This window comes from Pyxicephalus adspersus, chromosome 9 (genome assembly GCF_032062135.1).
Source record: "Pyxicephalus adspersus chromosome 9, UCB_Pads_2.0, whole genome shotgun sequence".
NCBI lineage: Eukaryota > Metazoa > Chordata > Amphibia > Anura > Pyxicephalidae > Pyxicephalus > Pyxicephalus adspersus.
Window position 1 is genome coordinate 8,349,102 of NC_092866.1, and position 17,368 is coordinate 8,366,469.

A 17,368-nucleotide genomic window follows, 5' to 3' on the forward strand; every position below is an offset into this window, starting at 1 on the left:
CCTTTGCTATATTTGCTATGCAGTCACCTGCACATTGTTATAGTGTATCTGGGCAAAAAGTATATGTCTATGCAATATGTAAACGTTTGCTCATATTTTGACTTGCAGCATTAATCAGCCCTGCCAATTTCTCCATGCATATAGAAAATTATGGAACTTGTGAGTTGTGAGCTGCATTACTTACGTGTCTGAGGAAGCAGTGGCTGACTCTCAGGGGATGGTTACAGCAGCTCTCCAGCTCTTTCAGGAAATACTGACTGTGGAAGTCCCTCAGTTTCTCCAGGTTCCCAAAAATAATACCCCTCTTGCCTCGTAGATCCTGAGGAAGATCCAGGCGATCCATCTCCGGGTAATAATTTTCAGTGATGTACCATAGTGACCGTACGTATTCTCTCTCTGTGGTGACCATTTCGTCGATGATATGCCGCAGTTTACTAGATGAGAAGAAGAACATTTTACAGATTTCCTGTGCAAAGAGATCTGCTTCTTTTCACAGCTACTGAAAAAGGATGTTAACTCTACAAAGAGTGCTTTGTTGTAAAGTTGAGCTTCAGGTAGGTACAAGACACACACTCATGCAGCTTTGTTATATTAATGCATCATTACATTCATTTTTAAATTGCAAGTATTCAAATTTGATTTGAAATCAGCATCTCACAATGAATGCTTGCTAGGGGCATGTGTATAGTAGTGTGACAGAGAGCTCACCACTGTGCTACTTCTTCTTTATTGTCAAGTCACAGTCATCATAGCCTGGGCTCATATAAAGTGGGTTTGATGGTGCTGGCAGTCATGTAACCCAGACGCCTAAGGACATCTAGTGGTGAAAAAGTACTATTGGGCGGCTCCAGAAAAGAAGTCAGTGCTGTGGCTCCTTTTTAATCTTTGCTAGAGCCATTATTATTAGTTTTAGCATTCTTATTCAACTGTAAAAATAAAAACTAACATTTGCCAGCAGAACAATGGTAGTTGGGAAATCTTCCAATGCAGTCACATACTTGCAAAATCTGAGCTTTCCTGTCATAGTCCTGGGATTGGAGAGCAAAGGGAAGTCACTAGGGAAGGGAAGTTTCAATTCATATATCATTCTAACCTGTTTTGTATGCAGTTTTATTTTCAGAATAACAATATCACTTTACAGAAAGCTAGCAAGAGATTGTATTTGCTATGAAAGAATCACACACATGGAGCCAGCAGATGGGCTGCAGTGAATGCTTGCATATTTTATTTTTACACAACTAGACAGCTAGTCTGGAAAGTGAGTTACATCAGTAATATAGGATCTGCAATCACTAAATAGCAACAAGCCCCACTTCTATGTCTGCAACAAGTGTATTTAAAGGATATTGTTGAGTGGACATCAACGCTGCATCTGCCAAGTCTATTAGGTCATTTTAGTATTTAGTATTACAAGGAGCAAAGATAATGAAATTCTTACACCGTCCAGAATTCTGTGGATTCATACATAAAGACTGATTCTAATTGTTTACTGTTGAATGGTGTACTTTGCCTATAGGAATGAGAACATTCTACTGTCTTGTGCTTATATTAAAGCAGCTCATCAAGCCACAAGGAGCCATTGATATGACTAGACATATCCAGAAAAACAACCATTGAACAATTTCATACCTGGTGCGACTTCTTCCATCAGCCGAGGAGACGCTACTCCTCCTGTCACTTAGGACCCTTTCTGCTGACCAGTCCAGGGGTTGTCGAGGGCTGCAGGGTCGGTCTGTGAGCTCGGTGCTACTCACTTCTAGACCCTTAATGAAAACTCCGGTGTTGCCACGCCTAGCAGGCTCACTCAGTCTCCTTTGGCATCCATGAGTGCCCACATCCGTTCCAGGAAGGTCAAAGCTTTGAGCCTTTCTTAGTAACCTTCGTCCCATGGGCCGAGATGGGGTGGGGGTGGAGGATCCAGAGGGCGTCTGTTGAAACAGTTCCAAGTTGAACTCCTCACTAGGAATACTCTGAAGAGACATTTTACGCACGCGGAAATCTGATGAGGCAACGGAACTAGCACTTGAGCATGAAGGGCTCCCTCTGTAGGACGTCTGTTCCATGGAATACCCAACCTCTGGTCGGGTGCAGAGAACCCTGCCCAGCCTTCGCTCCCTACCACAAAGTGGAGAGTTTAGGGGCTTGTTTTGCAGGTAAGAACTTTTTTCTGAATGAACACTGTCCAGTCTTTTCCTTTGCAAGGCTGACCGTGGAGAATTCTGCTCTCCAGTCAGTAAATGTTTAGCCCTGAGCGCTGCCTCCAGTTTTTTCTCAAACACTTGTCTGGCCTCCTGGCACTTTGACCATGCAAACTTCCACTGCTTGGTTCCCTTGTCACTTTTCAACTCATAGGCGAGATCCCTCATCTCCTCAAATTTCTTCTCGGCGATCTCGGGATGTTGCACCTGATACTTTTCCAGACTCTCGATGGCTCCCATGCACAACTCTGGGGAATTGCAGTCGTCCAAACTGACGGTGGCAAGTCGTCGCATACCTTCCAATGCCCATTCATACGCCTGTGGGAACAAAAACGTAAAAGTCAAAACCTGGTGATCATGAATAGTTCTGCGGTAGTCAATCGGTTATTATCAATTAACGAACAAAATATTTTTAACGTAACATTCAAACGACCACATATAACAATCGCGGTTGCTACTGAATTCACAGAAATTACCATAAAGCACTTAATGTCTCCTCCATATGTTGTGTTAAGAAGAAAGATGCTTTGGAGTTACTGAAGAGAAATTAGAGTCCCAGAGCTTAGAGAAAATGATGAGCAGACAGAACAGAGCAGAAAACTATGAGAGCTGGGAAGAGCTAGAAACATCCAACCCATCTGAATTCAGAGAAAACAAACCCTCTTTAGATTCGCCTCAGCCGGCACAGAGCAGAGTTGGATGATATGCGATCATCACAGTAATTCGGGCGGGGTGGTGCTCCGGGGCTACCATCAGCGCCACAGGAGATTTCTCAGGAACCCTGGCCAACAACAGTGCCAATTATTGGACTGGGCATTCACATGCTAATGCTCTAGGCTTTGATCTTTACTACCTCCGTGTTCTGGAAAACAAATTAATCTCTGGTGTACCCAACATGCAGAACTCCATGAGAATACCTTCAGTATAATATTGATTTTTTTCTAGTCAAAATATAGACGGTAGAATATCATGAAGAAAGATTACATGTGATCAAGGACAAAATGCTGGCCAATGCAAAGTTGGCTATCCCAGGTGATCAGAAAATTAGGCGCTGATGGACCTCTGCCTCTAGTGCTATAAATGCATATACTGCACAGGTAAAAAAAAAGGTGGTTGTATAAGAATTGCATGTAAGTGTCAATGGAGATCACATACACATGCATAGTCCATCCAGGCCACTTGACACCAAAGTAGGTTGGTTGGCTTCTTTATTAAGCAGCATTCTATGTAAGGGTCAGGTGGTAACTGCTTCTAATATATTTTACACCTGTTGAACACGAAACCTGTACAGCCATTTATCTACCAAGACTCCTGATGATAAAAAGACTTCCTATATAAAAAAATATACAAACTAGAAACAAACAACTTTTCTACAGAAACTCTGCTTAACCATTGGGTATTATAATCCAAGGAGGATTTCACTGCTCAGTGCCAGAATTATTCAGCAAAAGCTGCAATTCTCAAGCCTTGCGTCTTTAATTCCCTTTGAGACACAGTGGTGCCAACTATTTAATCTGCGGGCACCACCTACTATGTATTCATAATAGTCCCTCATGAAGAACAAAAAGTTCCCTCTGTCTGTGAGAAACTGGACCCCGGGCTCCTGCGGGGACTCACAAAATATTGCTGCTGCATTCAGGAATGTGGTCACCTGACTGCTGACCCCAGAAAGAGCTCACAAATCCTGTGCTAAGATAAAAAGCTTTACATGTTTGTACCAGGTGGCAGAGTGCACATTAAAGAACAAAATAAAATTCCACATCATCTTCAGGGTGCACAACCAAAATTGCATTAAATTTACTAGACATTAAAGACTTGTCTGTTACATTAAGTGATCTTCATGGGTGTAAAAATAATCAGCACAACCTTTATTTATAAAAGTGATGGGATTTTAGGAGCCTTTAAGGCCTGCTTACAAGCTAACCAGAAAGTAAAATGCTTTTGCAATTTGTTTGCATTCGCTTTTGAAGTAAATCCTAATTGGATGATACTTAATTGTCTAAAGCACAGTATATCAAACTGTTACCATTCTTTATTTCAGAAAATATGTATTTTGCCTATTTTAATACATCGTTACATCTCTTTTCTGCTGCTCTTCTGCTGCCATTCCCTGTCTACCACAGTGGCAGCTGCATATCATTGCTTAGGGCTGGTTACCCATTGGTGGTAGATAACAGAACAAAGAGGATGAAGGATCCTTTCCAACAACAAAAGACTGAAAGATGCATGAACAAGTGCTGTACATACAGCTTTGTTCTGCTCTACGGAAAGGGGAGAAAGAGTGGCACCCCACTGTGCTCCTTCTCCTTCACGTGTATTGCAGTCATTCATGGATCTGCCAGGACAGGTCTATGAACGACGTGCACACGTCAGATTCTTGTCCGATACTAGCGATATTTATGATTTGAACCATCTGACGTGAACGTTGCCCTAGGCTAGGTTCCCCCTTACAGTGTGTTCACTGCTGCCTCATGGGAGACGCTACATGGTAGCATCACCCTGCGACAGCTCCATAAAGACTAGTATTGCTCCCTGCTGCCAGCTATCAAACATGCAGATGCTTAGAACCAGCATTGACCTGCAAGTGTATGAGCAGCTGGCAAGCTGTCCAGGTAATGCTTGAACACAGGCTCAGAGCCAATATGAGGACTTGCTGTTCTCCAGCTATAATTTAGTGTCCTCACTAGCTCCACTGAACACAGAATATATATTTGAATTATTGGTTAAAAAGATCCAACAGGCAGATAGAAAGTCTGAAGTTTCTCATGGAAGGATGCCTGGGCATCATTTTAAAGAAAGAAGTAAGAAACCAACACACACAGGTCAAACCTGGAGGTAACAGTGTGATATCCATTGTTTGAAACTCATCTTGTATTCTCAAACATTGGAACTATATAATTAGTAACAGTCTCTGTATAAATCATAGGAGCGATGTGTCATTTATAGATTTATAAGGCTGGATCGTATTGAGATCATGTGCTAAGTGTCTGTGAATGTTTGCTGAGAACAGCAGAAAAGTTCTCTGTAGGAAGGCTCATTGGTCTCATCTCATACCATTTATAATATATAAATATTGAAGTGTCAAGTATACAAATGAATATAACATAATCAGATGCAAACAAACAAAGCCTGTGCTATGATATAATGACACCTTGGTGAGAAATCCTCATTTCACCCAATCTCGGCTGCAGCAAGAAGTGGAACACAGAAGCCATTAATGGCCAGTGACATCAGCCTGCCATTGACTTCTCAGTGTCTCTCCCTGGATAACGCAGACATTGTCCAAACAACAATCTCCCCACTCATACAGCCACAGCGTGGAAATACAATCTCTCTCCCTACCTTGCACCCTAAGTAGTCTTTGAGATGCTTATTTACCTGCAACCGGATAGAAACCCAACCCAAATCACCATGTGAAAAAAGCATATAAATTGCTGTCCTCGTTTCAGTACCACATCCGATCTAAGGAGGCAAAAGACTCAAAGTTCATTGAATTCAGCCGGTCATCTTCAAATATCAACTTTTGATAAAAGAAAACTTCAAAAATGCATAAAGTGTGATAAAGACGTGAGATGACAATCACCTAATCCAGTCTGCCTTTGGATAGATGTGAAAGTAGTCCTGGCTACAAAAAGTAAAGGTTTGCCATGTTAAAGGCAACATACAGAAATGTTAATTGTGCCTGTACATCGACAGTGTGAAATATAGGGCCTTGTAGTGTCTGACCTCTATTCTCGCCAGATTTGAAGGAATCACCACTGCTCTGTTCACGGTTTTCCTTGCTGGAAAGCTGTACCCAATGACCTGTAGTGCAAGATTCACCTTACTTCATACAATTAATGCATTTGTACTTTGATGATTTCCTGCTTGTGTTTGACAAATACCCCATTAGATATCAAAACACATATCATCAGGAAAGCAGCTCTAAAACAGGGACCTCCCAAGATGGCCACCAACAGAAAAGGAACACATTGCAGCAAGAGGAAGAATAAGCCAATCGGAATCAGATACAGGAAAACCACAGGCAACACTGGTGAGGAGTCTTGCTTTAGAAGTCTATGACTGACCTAAAATGCTGACTTAATTAGCTGTTTTTGGTCTCTTCACCCAAAATAATACTGATTTGTATACAGTGTTGCATGATTTTGCTTGTGCCTTGTTTTTATCCTGGTGGAAATCTAGCAAGTACATGTCATCAGTGTTCAGTGTCATCAGCCTTGTCCACTTCATTTCTGAACTACAGATATGGAGACGTCTCCTACAGCCCTAACAACGTCCAGAGCTTGGGTGACCACACCACCTGCAAACTTCAGCACAGAGAGTGTGTATTCATTATAGGACAGGAAGTACTTCCAGGACCATTGGGTGAAAAAGAAAAAAACAGCAACCAGATCTACACATCATTAAACTGCAATATATTCAGTTTTTATTCTTGAGTATGTTTCAAACTACAAAGTTTGTATTATAGAAATTTGAAAGCAAGACGCTCGCTGCTCAATGAAAAGCACAGGGCAGCTTTGTGTATAAACAGGAGGGGAGTCACGGACATGCTCCATGTCTGCACCAAAGCATTCATCAGTCTAGTTGCCCCCCACCCCTCTATGCTGGTCACATCTGCTCCCTGGATAGGCAGATGTACGAATCTTTGACTTCCATTCAGGAAGAGTCAGCAGAGGGCAAAGAGCCTGCTCTGTATGCAGCATGCAAAGCCAGGGAAGAATAGAGCTGCCAACAGATGCTGGTCACTGATGTCAGCCATGTCCTTTCATCCTCTCCTAGTTCAAAGCGGCTACGTCACTGAATACTACAGATAGCAGCGTCACCCTCCAGTGCAAGATGTCAGCGGAGGTCAGGAAGGATGACCTGTGTGGCCATAATAGAACTAAGGAAAAGAAAACTTTCAAAGGCTTTTATGGTCTTAACTTGGTATATGTCAATGTTTTAGTTAAGTGGACCTGTCATCAATTCACTTATTACTAAAAGAAAATACCAAAGCCTTTTTAAAGATCATACACTCTGGCTACCAGAAGCACATGGACCTTTCATGTTATTGGAGACTGCAGGATCTGATGCAACAGAAATGCACAGCATTGTGCAGAACTAAAACAAATTACCTGACCTGGCATACAGGGATTCAATAACTGCATAACTTTACAGGTCAATACCTAATTTCTGAAGCCAGAGGACTAGAATGACAGCAAATTACCACTTTAAGAAGTATTAACAATTACAATTCCATTGTGGCAGTGTGTTTTCTGGACACATTATGGATGGCAAGATGGCGTCAATTGCAGCTAAGAGTTTGCTGATTTTATTTTTTCAAAAAAAAAAAAAAAAAATGATCCCGATGAACACATGAAGAAATCGGTCTCTCTCGCATTCTCTTGGTGTGAAGCTGTTTCAGCGATTTGAGCATTGAGCAACATTGGCATAACTTCACAGCGCTGTAGGTGTGACAGTGTTAAGAGGCGTGTCCTTGTCGCTTTGCGTGTTCAGCCTCAATAAGCGCTGATTGCAGATTGAGGACAGACGAGGTGCAGCGTGGATGGAATTTTAATTCAGCTGAAAGGAATTAGCTAAAAGAGGTCCAGGGAAGGACAGCCGAGATCTCCTGAAACTGTGAGACCAAGTTCTCAGGGCTATCGTCACCGTTTTTGCTGTGTTTGACGTGCATCTGAAGCGCACATAAAACGCAGGTCAGCACATTCTTGCCTAACGTACAAAAAAACTATCACAGAGAATAGATATAGTGCCACTTCTGACCTGGTTCTGAAAATAACAATTTGCCTGGTTGGTGTTCTGGTTCTCAGATTTTAATATCTTCTGATTTACTGGCCCAGAATGAGGATGAAGCTCAGGTGTTCAGTCACAGTTATCTACATGCTTGTTTCAGGCAAAGCTGACCAATGGGAAGAATGTGACTCATAGCAAAAAAAATCATTGGAGTCACTTAAACTGACCTGACCTGCTCATTGCTCAATGAACCCCAAGCAACCTCTGGAGGAACTCTGGATAAGAAATATGACTACAGAATGAGTTCAGCAATAGCGGCTTGCATCAACCTGTTCTCACAGTGTGCAATATGCAAGGACATCACACATTGTGCAGACAACAATATCTGATGTTCCCACTCCACCACTTCAATATATAATGCAAAATGCACGCCACTGCACTTTATTATAGACAGGCCGAAGCCCAAATGCTTATCTCAGAGCCATGCTACAGTCCAATGCAAAAGACAGCATTTGACAAACATGTCTGTATAAAAGTCCAAAATTTCTTGATCCCCATGATAGATTTGTGTGTATTTTAAATATTAGAAAAACTCTGATCCGTGCACCAGATCCGTGCACCAAACACTAGATCCGTGCACCAAGTTTAAGACAGAAGAGAGATAACAGCATGTGGGCCCCAGCTGTAAGATGTAAACAGGTTATAAATGGCCATTTCACCATTCAGATATGTTTTTAAGAAGGTATTGCTAAAAGTGACACGGCTGTGACAAAAGGGACAGAGCTGTGATGATGAGGAGGAAAGAAGGGCACACATATGTGACCTCTGGGGTTAGATAATTCACAGCTAAAAGGTAAAGTAGATTGCCTTAGAGTGTGAGCAAGAAGCAGTGGAAGGAGGAATTTAGTTCATGTGCTGACAAAAATCATGATAATTGTAAGCAAAGCTGAACGACAAGGATTCTGTTCACTGTCACAAACCGAGACGGGTCCAGAAATACCTGGGCTCAGGGCAATTGGGTTGAATAATGCTGGCCTTCAGACTGAGGACATCTAGTGGCAGAAAAAAGTACTGTGGGGGAAATTACTAGATTAAAGACAATTTTCTTTTGCAGAAAAAGCTTTTATTCTAATAAATCTCTAAAGCGGAAATTGATTTTATTTTCACAAACCCTTTTACAGCAAATAAGGTTACACATTAGAGAGGAATGGGAACCTATAAACTAAGACATTCGATGAGGCAACAAATACAGTAAAGGGGTTTCATTTACAAACTCCAGACACTGACCTAACACAAAGAGATGAGGGCCCTATCTGCGCCAAGTCTCCATTTACAGACTCTTTTCTAGGTATTCCTAATGGCTGACAGCTCCAGTCTGCAAGTAATATTCTGTGACAGCAGACAAAGCTCAGCAATCAAGCATTAGACTCCCTGTGATTATTATTATTAAACAGGATTTATATAGCGCAAACATATTATGCAGCGCTGTACATTAAATAGGGGTTGCAAATGACAGACTGATACAGACAGTGATACAGGAGGAGAAGACCCTGCCCCGAAGAGCTTACAATCTAGTAGACATCTGCATGAATCCCCCCAGCTGGATAAGGGACATATCTGTCAGATCCTCGTGGGAGATGTTTATACTGACATGTAAATGGGGCTCCCGATTAACCTTGCAGGCAATTAAAAGTGAAGTGCATATCAGCAGATATCTTTCCCCGTGGGTAAACGTAAAAACACAACTGATCCGGTCAGTTGTCAAATGAGCTATTCTAATCTCTGCACAAAGATAAATTTAGGAAACGTCTACACTATTATGATTTTGTGTCTGTAGAGAAGTATTTACACCACAATCTGCAAGGCCATGTTATTTGCCGCTCCCAGTTGCTAGTTGGGATTGCTGGGACTTTTAGTTCTGCACTTATGGGGGGGGGGGGGGGATTTAAGGTCTCCTACACCTGCTGCAGAGGAATTCTCATTAGCAGTCTTGGCACCTTTGTCCCCTCTCTAAACTAGGCCTCTCATTAAACACTTAATACAATAATGTCAAATTGGTCTCCAGTGTACGCCATTGTGGAACGTCTCCTCTGAGAGCAGCACATGGGTGCAATACAATCCCTCCCATCCCCACCACCAATGACAGGGCTGTGTGCTGGAAGCACTGACACAAACACTTGACAATTAACACCGCATTCATCATAGAGAGGTTTGATAAGAGAACTCCAGAGTGCAAGGTGTCAGACAAAAACCGACTCGCACATCTGCATAATTAACACACTGATCAAATAGCAGAAACAGCAAGCTGCAAGACGGAGATACAAACATTTTATTCTTTTTCTCCAAGATCCAACAAATAAAGAAGGTTTAGCTGATGTCACAATTATTCTTTCTCCTAGATTGTAAGCTCTTCAGGGTAGGGTGCTCTCGTCCTACTCTGTCACTATCTGTATCTGTCATTTGCAACCCCTGTTTAATGTACAGTGCTGCATAATATGTTGGCACTATATAAATCCTGTTTATTATTATTAATAATAATAATAATAATAATACTAATAACACCCAGCTGTGCAATATACTAGCAATGTTCCATTCTTACAGGTACAAATGATGCGACTGTCACCAATGTGTCTTTACTGAGAAGTCAGAACTGTATGATAATTACCTAAACTTTGCAGTGTTATTTATTCAGAAAAATAAACTGCAGAGAACCCCCAAACCACCAATCAGAACTCAGCTTTCATTGTTCCGCTTGCTCTAAAGTGATGAAAGGAAGGCTGCACGTCACCGCTGTGCATATCCTTATTGTTCTTTATGTGGGCATCTTCATTACATTTCTGCCTAATCTTTTAATCTGATAACTCTCAAAAAAAAAATTAAAGGTGAAATTTATTTAATAGTTTTCCAATTTAGATTTTGGAAAGTGCCAGGTGCCCCCCAATACTGACTATTTAAATATATAGTTTTAAAATGTATCACTCACAGCCAACGTTTGCACAAAATATCAGATCCCAAGGACTTTCAAAAAGATTTTCCTTTTTTTAAATTGCAACATAGTTTTAAAAATGATAAAAAGTAAAAAGAACATCACAATAAATAAAAATGACAAAATGTCTTTGTATGGGTAAGTTACAATTTTGATACAGAACCCAACACAAAGTAACCCCGCCAGTGGTCACTTGCCTCCTCCATCTCTAGACTTCACGGGGCAAAAAAGATACCCCACAAGTGCAAATAGCCCCCAAAAATACTATTAAGTCTCCCTCTTACCTGCAAGTCCACAGACCCCATCTGCTGCAAGTGACGAATGCTCAGAAAACTCTTCTGAAGGCCAGCAGGAGAAGAGAGAGGCTGGCGCCCAATGCCTGCACCCTACCAAGCCCAGCTATTCACAAGCAAATGTGAGGCAGCTGAGCAGATGGGCCAGCCCTGTACAATGTGAAAAGACTTTGGAGAGGGGGATGGGCCCAGACTGAAGTGTGCTGGGGTAGGGGGGTGAAAAATAATTTAGGAAGAAGGGGGGTGACTTTCAGACTTCACTGCTGACCCTCTGAAGCGCACAAAAATTTTCGGAGCATTGAAGCACATATTATGGCGAGGAGAGGGAGTGGGGTTGATAGTCACGTGACCAGTTTTAGAATTGCAAATGGTTGATTTATTCAGGAGTAGTATAAGCCAAGACGACTCAGATTTGAACCTGATTTTTGCTATTGACGATAGATAGTAGATTTATTACAAAAAATTGACATGATCCTTGTAAGAATCAGGTCTTATACATGTGCTAAAGGACCACAGTGCCATTGGGGTGCTTGGCACACATCCCTGATGGCTGCCAAGTGACCCTCCGAGAAACAGGGAAATGTTTGTGCAAAGCGAGCCAATACAAGTGTTTGTTTCACCTTGCACTTGGGTGAAGTGAATGTTGCATGCAACGTCAACTTTAAAGGCTTTTTATATCCATTCTCCCTCTGCTTTTCAAACTGTCTAGAAACTCAAAACAATACAGACATTTGCTAAACTAGAACAGTGAGATTTGAAATGAGGAAATGAACCGGATCGAGGGAATAATATTTAATACATTGGAGGTAACAGTTCAGCACGTGTTATATAGTCCCATAGTCATCACTCAGGTGCTGACACATAAAACATGCAAAATATTTCCATACTTTGCAATAAAAGATTATTTTCAGCATACCAGAGAGTAGACATCTTTCCAAGATTTGTATTCGGCTTTTTATTTCTCAATACTGTAGAGTTTTCCAGGCCATTTGGTAACCAAGAGACGTTCGTACGGATGATAAAAAACAGATCCAAAGGCAAAAGGTGTTTATTTTTGGAGTACCGACGCCCCGGATTCTTTGTGCAAAATGTTCTTGTCATTTGTTGAACTGCTAAAGCCAAGAAAAATACAAATCGGTATGATTATGCCCCCTTTACAAAGCCATAAGATGCAGCATCTTCCAGATATAAACTCATGCCAGGTTGTTCACTCCATCCAGAGAGGGGAAGAATAGGCAGCCGCATTCCTTCTGCTCAGCGAAACAGACAGAAAACTTTTCATCCCTCCAGCACAGGTCTGTCCCTGAATCACTTGCCTAATTCTTTATTAAACTCCTCTAACAAATACTGACGTTTGCACTTCAAAAAAAACAGTTATCACCCTCTTAAAAGGGAACCCCAAAATCCCAATTGATATGCAGTAGTAAATCTCTGACAGATTGTGTGTGTGCTCCATCCTGTCTATGTAAGGATGGATGACAGCTCAAAGAAGGAAATCAGGGAGCAGGGAAGCCGCCTGGTGCAATTGGTGAGATGTGGTGCCGTGGTCTTTTGTGGCGGTTCTGGATAAGGAACACTTTCTTGATACAGAATAACACTTATTAGAACTTCCAAACTTCAGATTTAGTTCTGTGGTATGGTCTCAGAATGAAGCGAGAGGCTCAGCAGGTCAGACGGCTTTTTTGGAAAATTGACAACAGTGGCTCATTTTTTTTATTCTTATAATAGATTCTTCTTAGGTAAAAAAAAGTCAGGAGTCTTGAGCTGGCATACCATACCAACCACACAGAGTAGGAAGACTTGAGGAAACTAAGTCTGAATTCATATAGTCAGTTACCTGCATCAGGGTGCTTAGTAATTGAAATTGGGTGTCCAGGGGTGGTATTGACATGCATTCATGAAAATAAAATGGTTGTGGAGCTATTGTACTTTCCTTGCCTTATCCCATAAAGGATCATGAGCCATCTGCTTTGTTTCTGAACACTTTCAACCGCTTTGTAATTGCTTGCAAATGCGGTTGTAAAGAGTTCCTATTCAAGTCTTTAAAGGCGGTTCAGCAAGAGACACTGCATGGAGCTTCTAAAAAGAAAAAAAAAAACACAATACAACCAAAAATGTCTGTGATAGAAAGGATTCAGAACCCTGGTTTCAAAGAAATTCAAAGTTTTGGGATTTTGTCACAGGTGTCCCCTTTGGATCCAGAATTCCGCTCTACTCCAATTCTCAACATTTTCGGTGTAGGTGACAATTACCACTAGAACAAGTAGAAAGGATGAATGTCCCTGACAATAAAATCCCAATGAAGGTTCCAACCTTTCCAACACTTTATCCAAAAACTAAATTTGCGCAGAGCTATGTTTTTATTACAGATACGACTGCACTTAGGGGGCTCCTTTGCGCTATTGCATGCATGCATTTCTAGGCGGAAACACATACAACACACAAGCCAGGAACACAGCTGGTTCTAGATCAGAGATGTCCAACTCCAGTCCTCGAGCGCCAGCACACATTTGTAGTAATTTTTACAGACAGCATTAAATTTAATAAGACTTGGTAATGTTCAACAAACAGTAAGAAAGTTGCCTGTTTATATGAAAGTCTTGGCCTGTATGTGGCCCTTGAGGGCATTCCTAATTTAGATAAGTCTTAATTTACCTAAACTGCAGTTACAGCTGTGACCAGCAGGGGGACTCTAAGCCAGGGAATGGTTGCTGGAGTTGTGCAGGTCCCCCTCTTAGATTTTGGTGCTGGACATATTCGCTGCCCATCATCAAAGGCAAAAAAAAAAAAAAAACAGGCTAGAACACGGAAAAGAACCATAGACGGGTGGAGAAAAGGCACCAAGAAAAACAAGAGCCAGTGAGGATTACATGAAATGAAAGCGCTCTGTGCATGAGTCACAGGATCGAATCCCCACCACAATACTTTTGGAGTCAAATATTCATTATAAAAAGCCGCGTTTCATCCAGGAAACCTCAGCCATACACATCTGTAATAGATTTCTGAGCTGCACAGATCCAGCGAAGACTTATTCTTAAGTCCTGCGATTCTAGACCACGGAAATAAGTAATTTGAAGGAAAGAATGCTGGGACTTGGAGTCCCACAGGATGATAGGTTAGGGGAAACAAACACTGAAATAACAAGGCTGCCTCTGCTGACCTCCAAAAACCTGGCTCTCTGTCTTTAAGACATTTAATGGACTCTTTCACACATGTGTTGTGCTAATGCACATGTGCTGCATACCACACTCTTCTTACTGCAATATTATAAAGCACGTGTGCTGCAGTGCACTGTGTTGGGAAAAAAAAAAGAATGGCAACCCAGCGCACTATAGGTGTGTGTTTGCCATGAACAGGCAGCAGTACACAAGTTTAACACACTGTAACAAACATAGTCACTGGAGTAACTGAAATCAATGCTTTATGAGCTTTCTTGTTCTGGGCACAAAACGAATAAAGTCACTGAGCCAGGTGCTTAGCATTTCCACAAAAGTGCCCTGACTGACAACGAGAACTAATGTTGGAGCCACTTAGCCCTCCGTAACTCATTCACAACTTTGTCTTTGGTGCAAATGGAATGACTGTTAATAAACAAATGAGCTAATTTGCCTTCTGTGCCATGGAACATTCATTTTACCTCTGCAATGTCGGCCTGAAATACAAATGAGGATCCGCAATGCAAATTTAATTTGGGTTTTCACTATGATAGAAAAGCAAATAATGTATAGCAAATTTCTAAATGACCAAACCTATGAAATGCCATGCACCCTTCTTTCCAGAGGGTACCAAAGCTTATAGACATTCGCTGTAGGTATGATGGAGCAAAACAGCTTTGGGCTCCTATTGTAACGTCTTAAAAAAGAAAACTTTTAACCTCAGGTTGTAAGCTTTTCGGGGCAGGGTCCTCTCCTCCTGTGTCACCGTCTGTATCTGTCTGTCATTTGCAACCCCAATTTATTGTACAGTGCTGTGTAATATGTTAGCGCTATATAAATACTGTTTAATAATAATAACTTCATGCTTACCCGAGATAATGTTTCACATACACACAGTTATATCCTGCATCCCTGAAGCCAGAGATCTCAAGGAATTATTATTATTTTCCTTGCAATGTTATTTGTTTGATAATCCCTCACTAACCTTGTCGAAGAACTCATAGAGCCTGACTGTCTTCTCCAGCCTGATACGGGATTCCTCCAGCCTCCTCAAAAACTTTGTTAACATTTCTTTACACGTCTGTAACTTCACCATGTACTTCTGCACCTCCTGAGAGCTGAGACTCTGCCACTTTTCCATCGACTGCAGCATTTCCTGACCCCGTCTGCAGTACTCCTAGGAGAGAGCCGCCATATTACATTAAAATGGGCCTGAATTATTACAATGTCCAAAACTGTCTGTGTTGTGCTACTGACTGATCCCTTGCTTTACTTTCTCAAGATCAGATTTGTTGCTTTAGGCAACCCAGACAGTTTTTTCAAGTAGCTGTCAGTCAATATGTGACAACTGTTTGACCTGCAATCCCACTACTTACACATGCTGTGCCATCAAACTCCTGAAAGTGCTTCTGTGTTTGAAGGAGAACCTCCAAAGAATCTTCCAGAACACTGCATTCACCAAGTACCCGCTCGCCATCATGCTCTATCCAACTGCTAACCTGCAAGAGATTGAACATGAAAAAAGACACGCTGTTAACACAAGCTCACTTGTAAGAGTTAAAGCCAATGAATGTGCTAGTGAATGGAACAGAGACAGTTCACCAATATGGAATCATTTCATCTCTTAGTGCTCCTTAGTCATTAGAAAGGACCTAAAGGGATAACTATTTATGCACAAAAGTTAAGTTTATGGTTTGTTCCCCAAAAGCGAATCTAAAAACTAAATTGAACGTCCCACCATGGATGCGAGGATGCAGAATACTTGCCACTATGGCCTAGCACCCCTACAATCCACACTAGCATTTTTAAATTATAGTAATGCGACCTCCTGTCTACCCAAAGAATCTAGGAAGTATACAGGAGGTGAAACTCCTGGCAGCCAGCGGTGGGGATTCTCTAGGCAGGGAGAGCACAGCTGGAGACTGCCATTGCCGTGTCCTATGTTATCTGAAGTTTTCCCCACCACTCCTACAAGACTGTTCTGCACAAGTAAACATGAAGGTTCTGCTGTAAAGTGCAGCACAATTCTCATTATGCAAAGCAATACACTCTCTATGTGGCCCATATCACCAAATTTACTGCACTGGGTAATTGCACCTGGCCACCGAGAGCTCCCTCTACTATTTCTTTTACCAAATTCACTATTTAGAGCAAGTTCAGACCTGCTTCAGAACGGAGTGATCCTGCGCGGCTTCCCAGCACTGTCACTCGCACTGCAAAACTGGCACTTAAAGAACCAGCAACTGCACATTGGACAGCGGCCAGCAGTGAGCGGTAATGTACTACTTACTGCTGCCCCTATTCATTCTCTATGGGGCTGCCGCCGGAAGAAGCTGCATGTAGCATCTGCCCAGAGGAAATGGCTCCCTGGTATGAGGATGGGATAATTGCACAACAACCTCATGGCCAATCTGAATATTGCCTTAATATGACAACAAAAATTGGGGAGGTGAAAAAATAACAACCATCTCCCCGCTGTGCAGGGAGTCCAAAGCCTAGGTAAGCCTCATGTCAAAGCTGGCACAGGGTTGAGGCCTTTTCTCCTTCCTAATGTCACAATGCATAGCCCCAACTATTGGCTGCTCTGACATAAGCACTGCACATGCTCCCCTTTACCAGAACTTTTTTTCTGGCATCATTAAAAAAAAAAAAAAAATGGGAGTGTGTTGCAGGTACATTTCAAGTAGGATGAGGAGAAAATAGAATGTGCAAAGTGACAATAAAAATATGTTCCACTGTATTTTGCCTTTAAAGGTAAATTGATCCCATCATTGCTTTCTGGGGTTGATTCATTTCATTGCTTCAAGCCAATATCATTCTTCCTCACCTCCTTAAACCGTTCTTCGAATGCTTCAAACTCAATGGCCAATTCCATCTGCTGCATCCGCTTGTTGTACAGTTTCACCAGCGTGTGAACGCCTTCATCCACCCGATTGTACAATTCTGCCGCCACTTCCACAGCCCCCCTGAGGAGAGACACGGACAGGTCACATAAAACGATAC

At 41.8% G+C, this 17,368-nt stretch overlaps 1 protein-coding gene across 2 annotated transcripts in view; it reads right to left on the reverse strand.

Moving 5' to 3' along the window:
* Positions 1–17,368, reverse strand: part of PLEKHG4 (pleckstrin homology and RhoGEF domain containing G4) — a 70,763-nt gene that overhangs the window by 6,904 nt on the left and 46,491 nt on the right. For both annotated transcript variants that reach the window (XM_072422483.1, XM_072422482.1), the window contains exons 11-15: positions 17,193–17,331; positions 15,742–15,864; positions 15,351–15,542; positions 1,630–2,516; positions 185–434 (exon numbers count right to left, since the gene is read on the reverse strand). In XM_072422483.1, the coding sequence (XP_072278584.1) occupies positions 185–434; positions 1,630–2,516; positions 15,351–15,542; positions 15,742–15,864; positions 17,193–17,331 (1,591 nt within the window). The remainder of the gene's footprint in view (positions 1–184; positions 435–1,629; positions 2,517–15,350; positions 15,543–15,741; positions 15,865–17,192; positions 17,332–17,368) is intronic.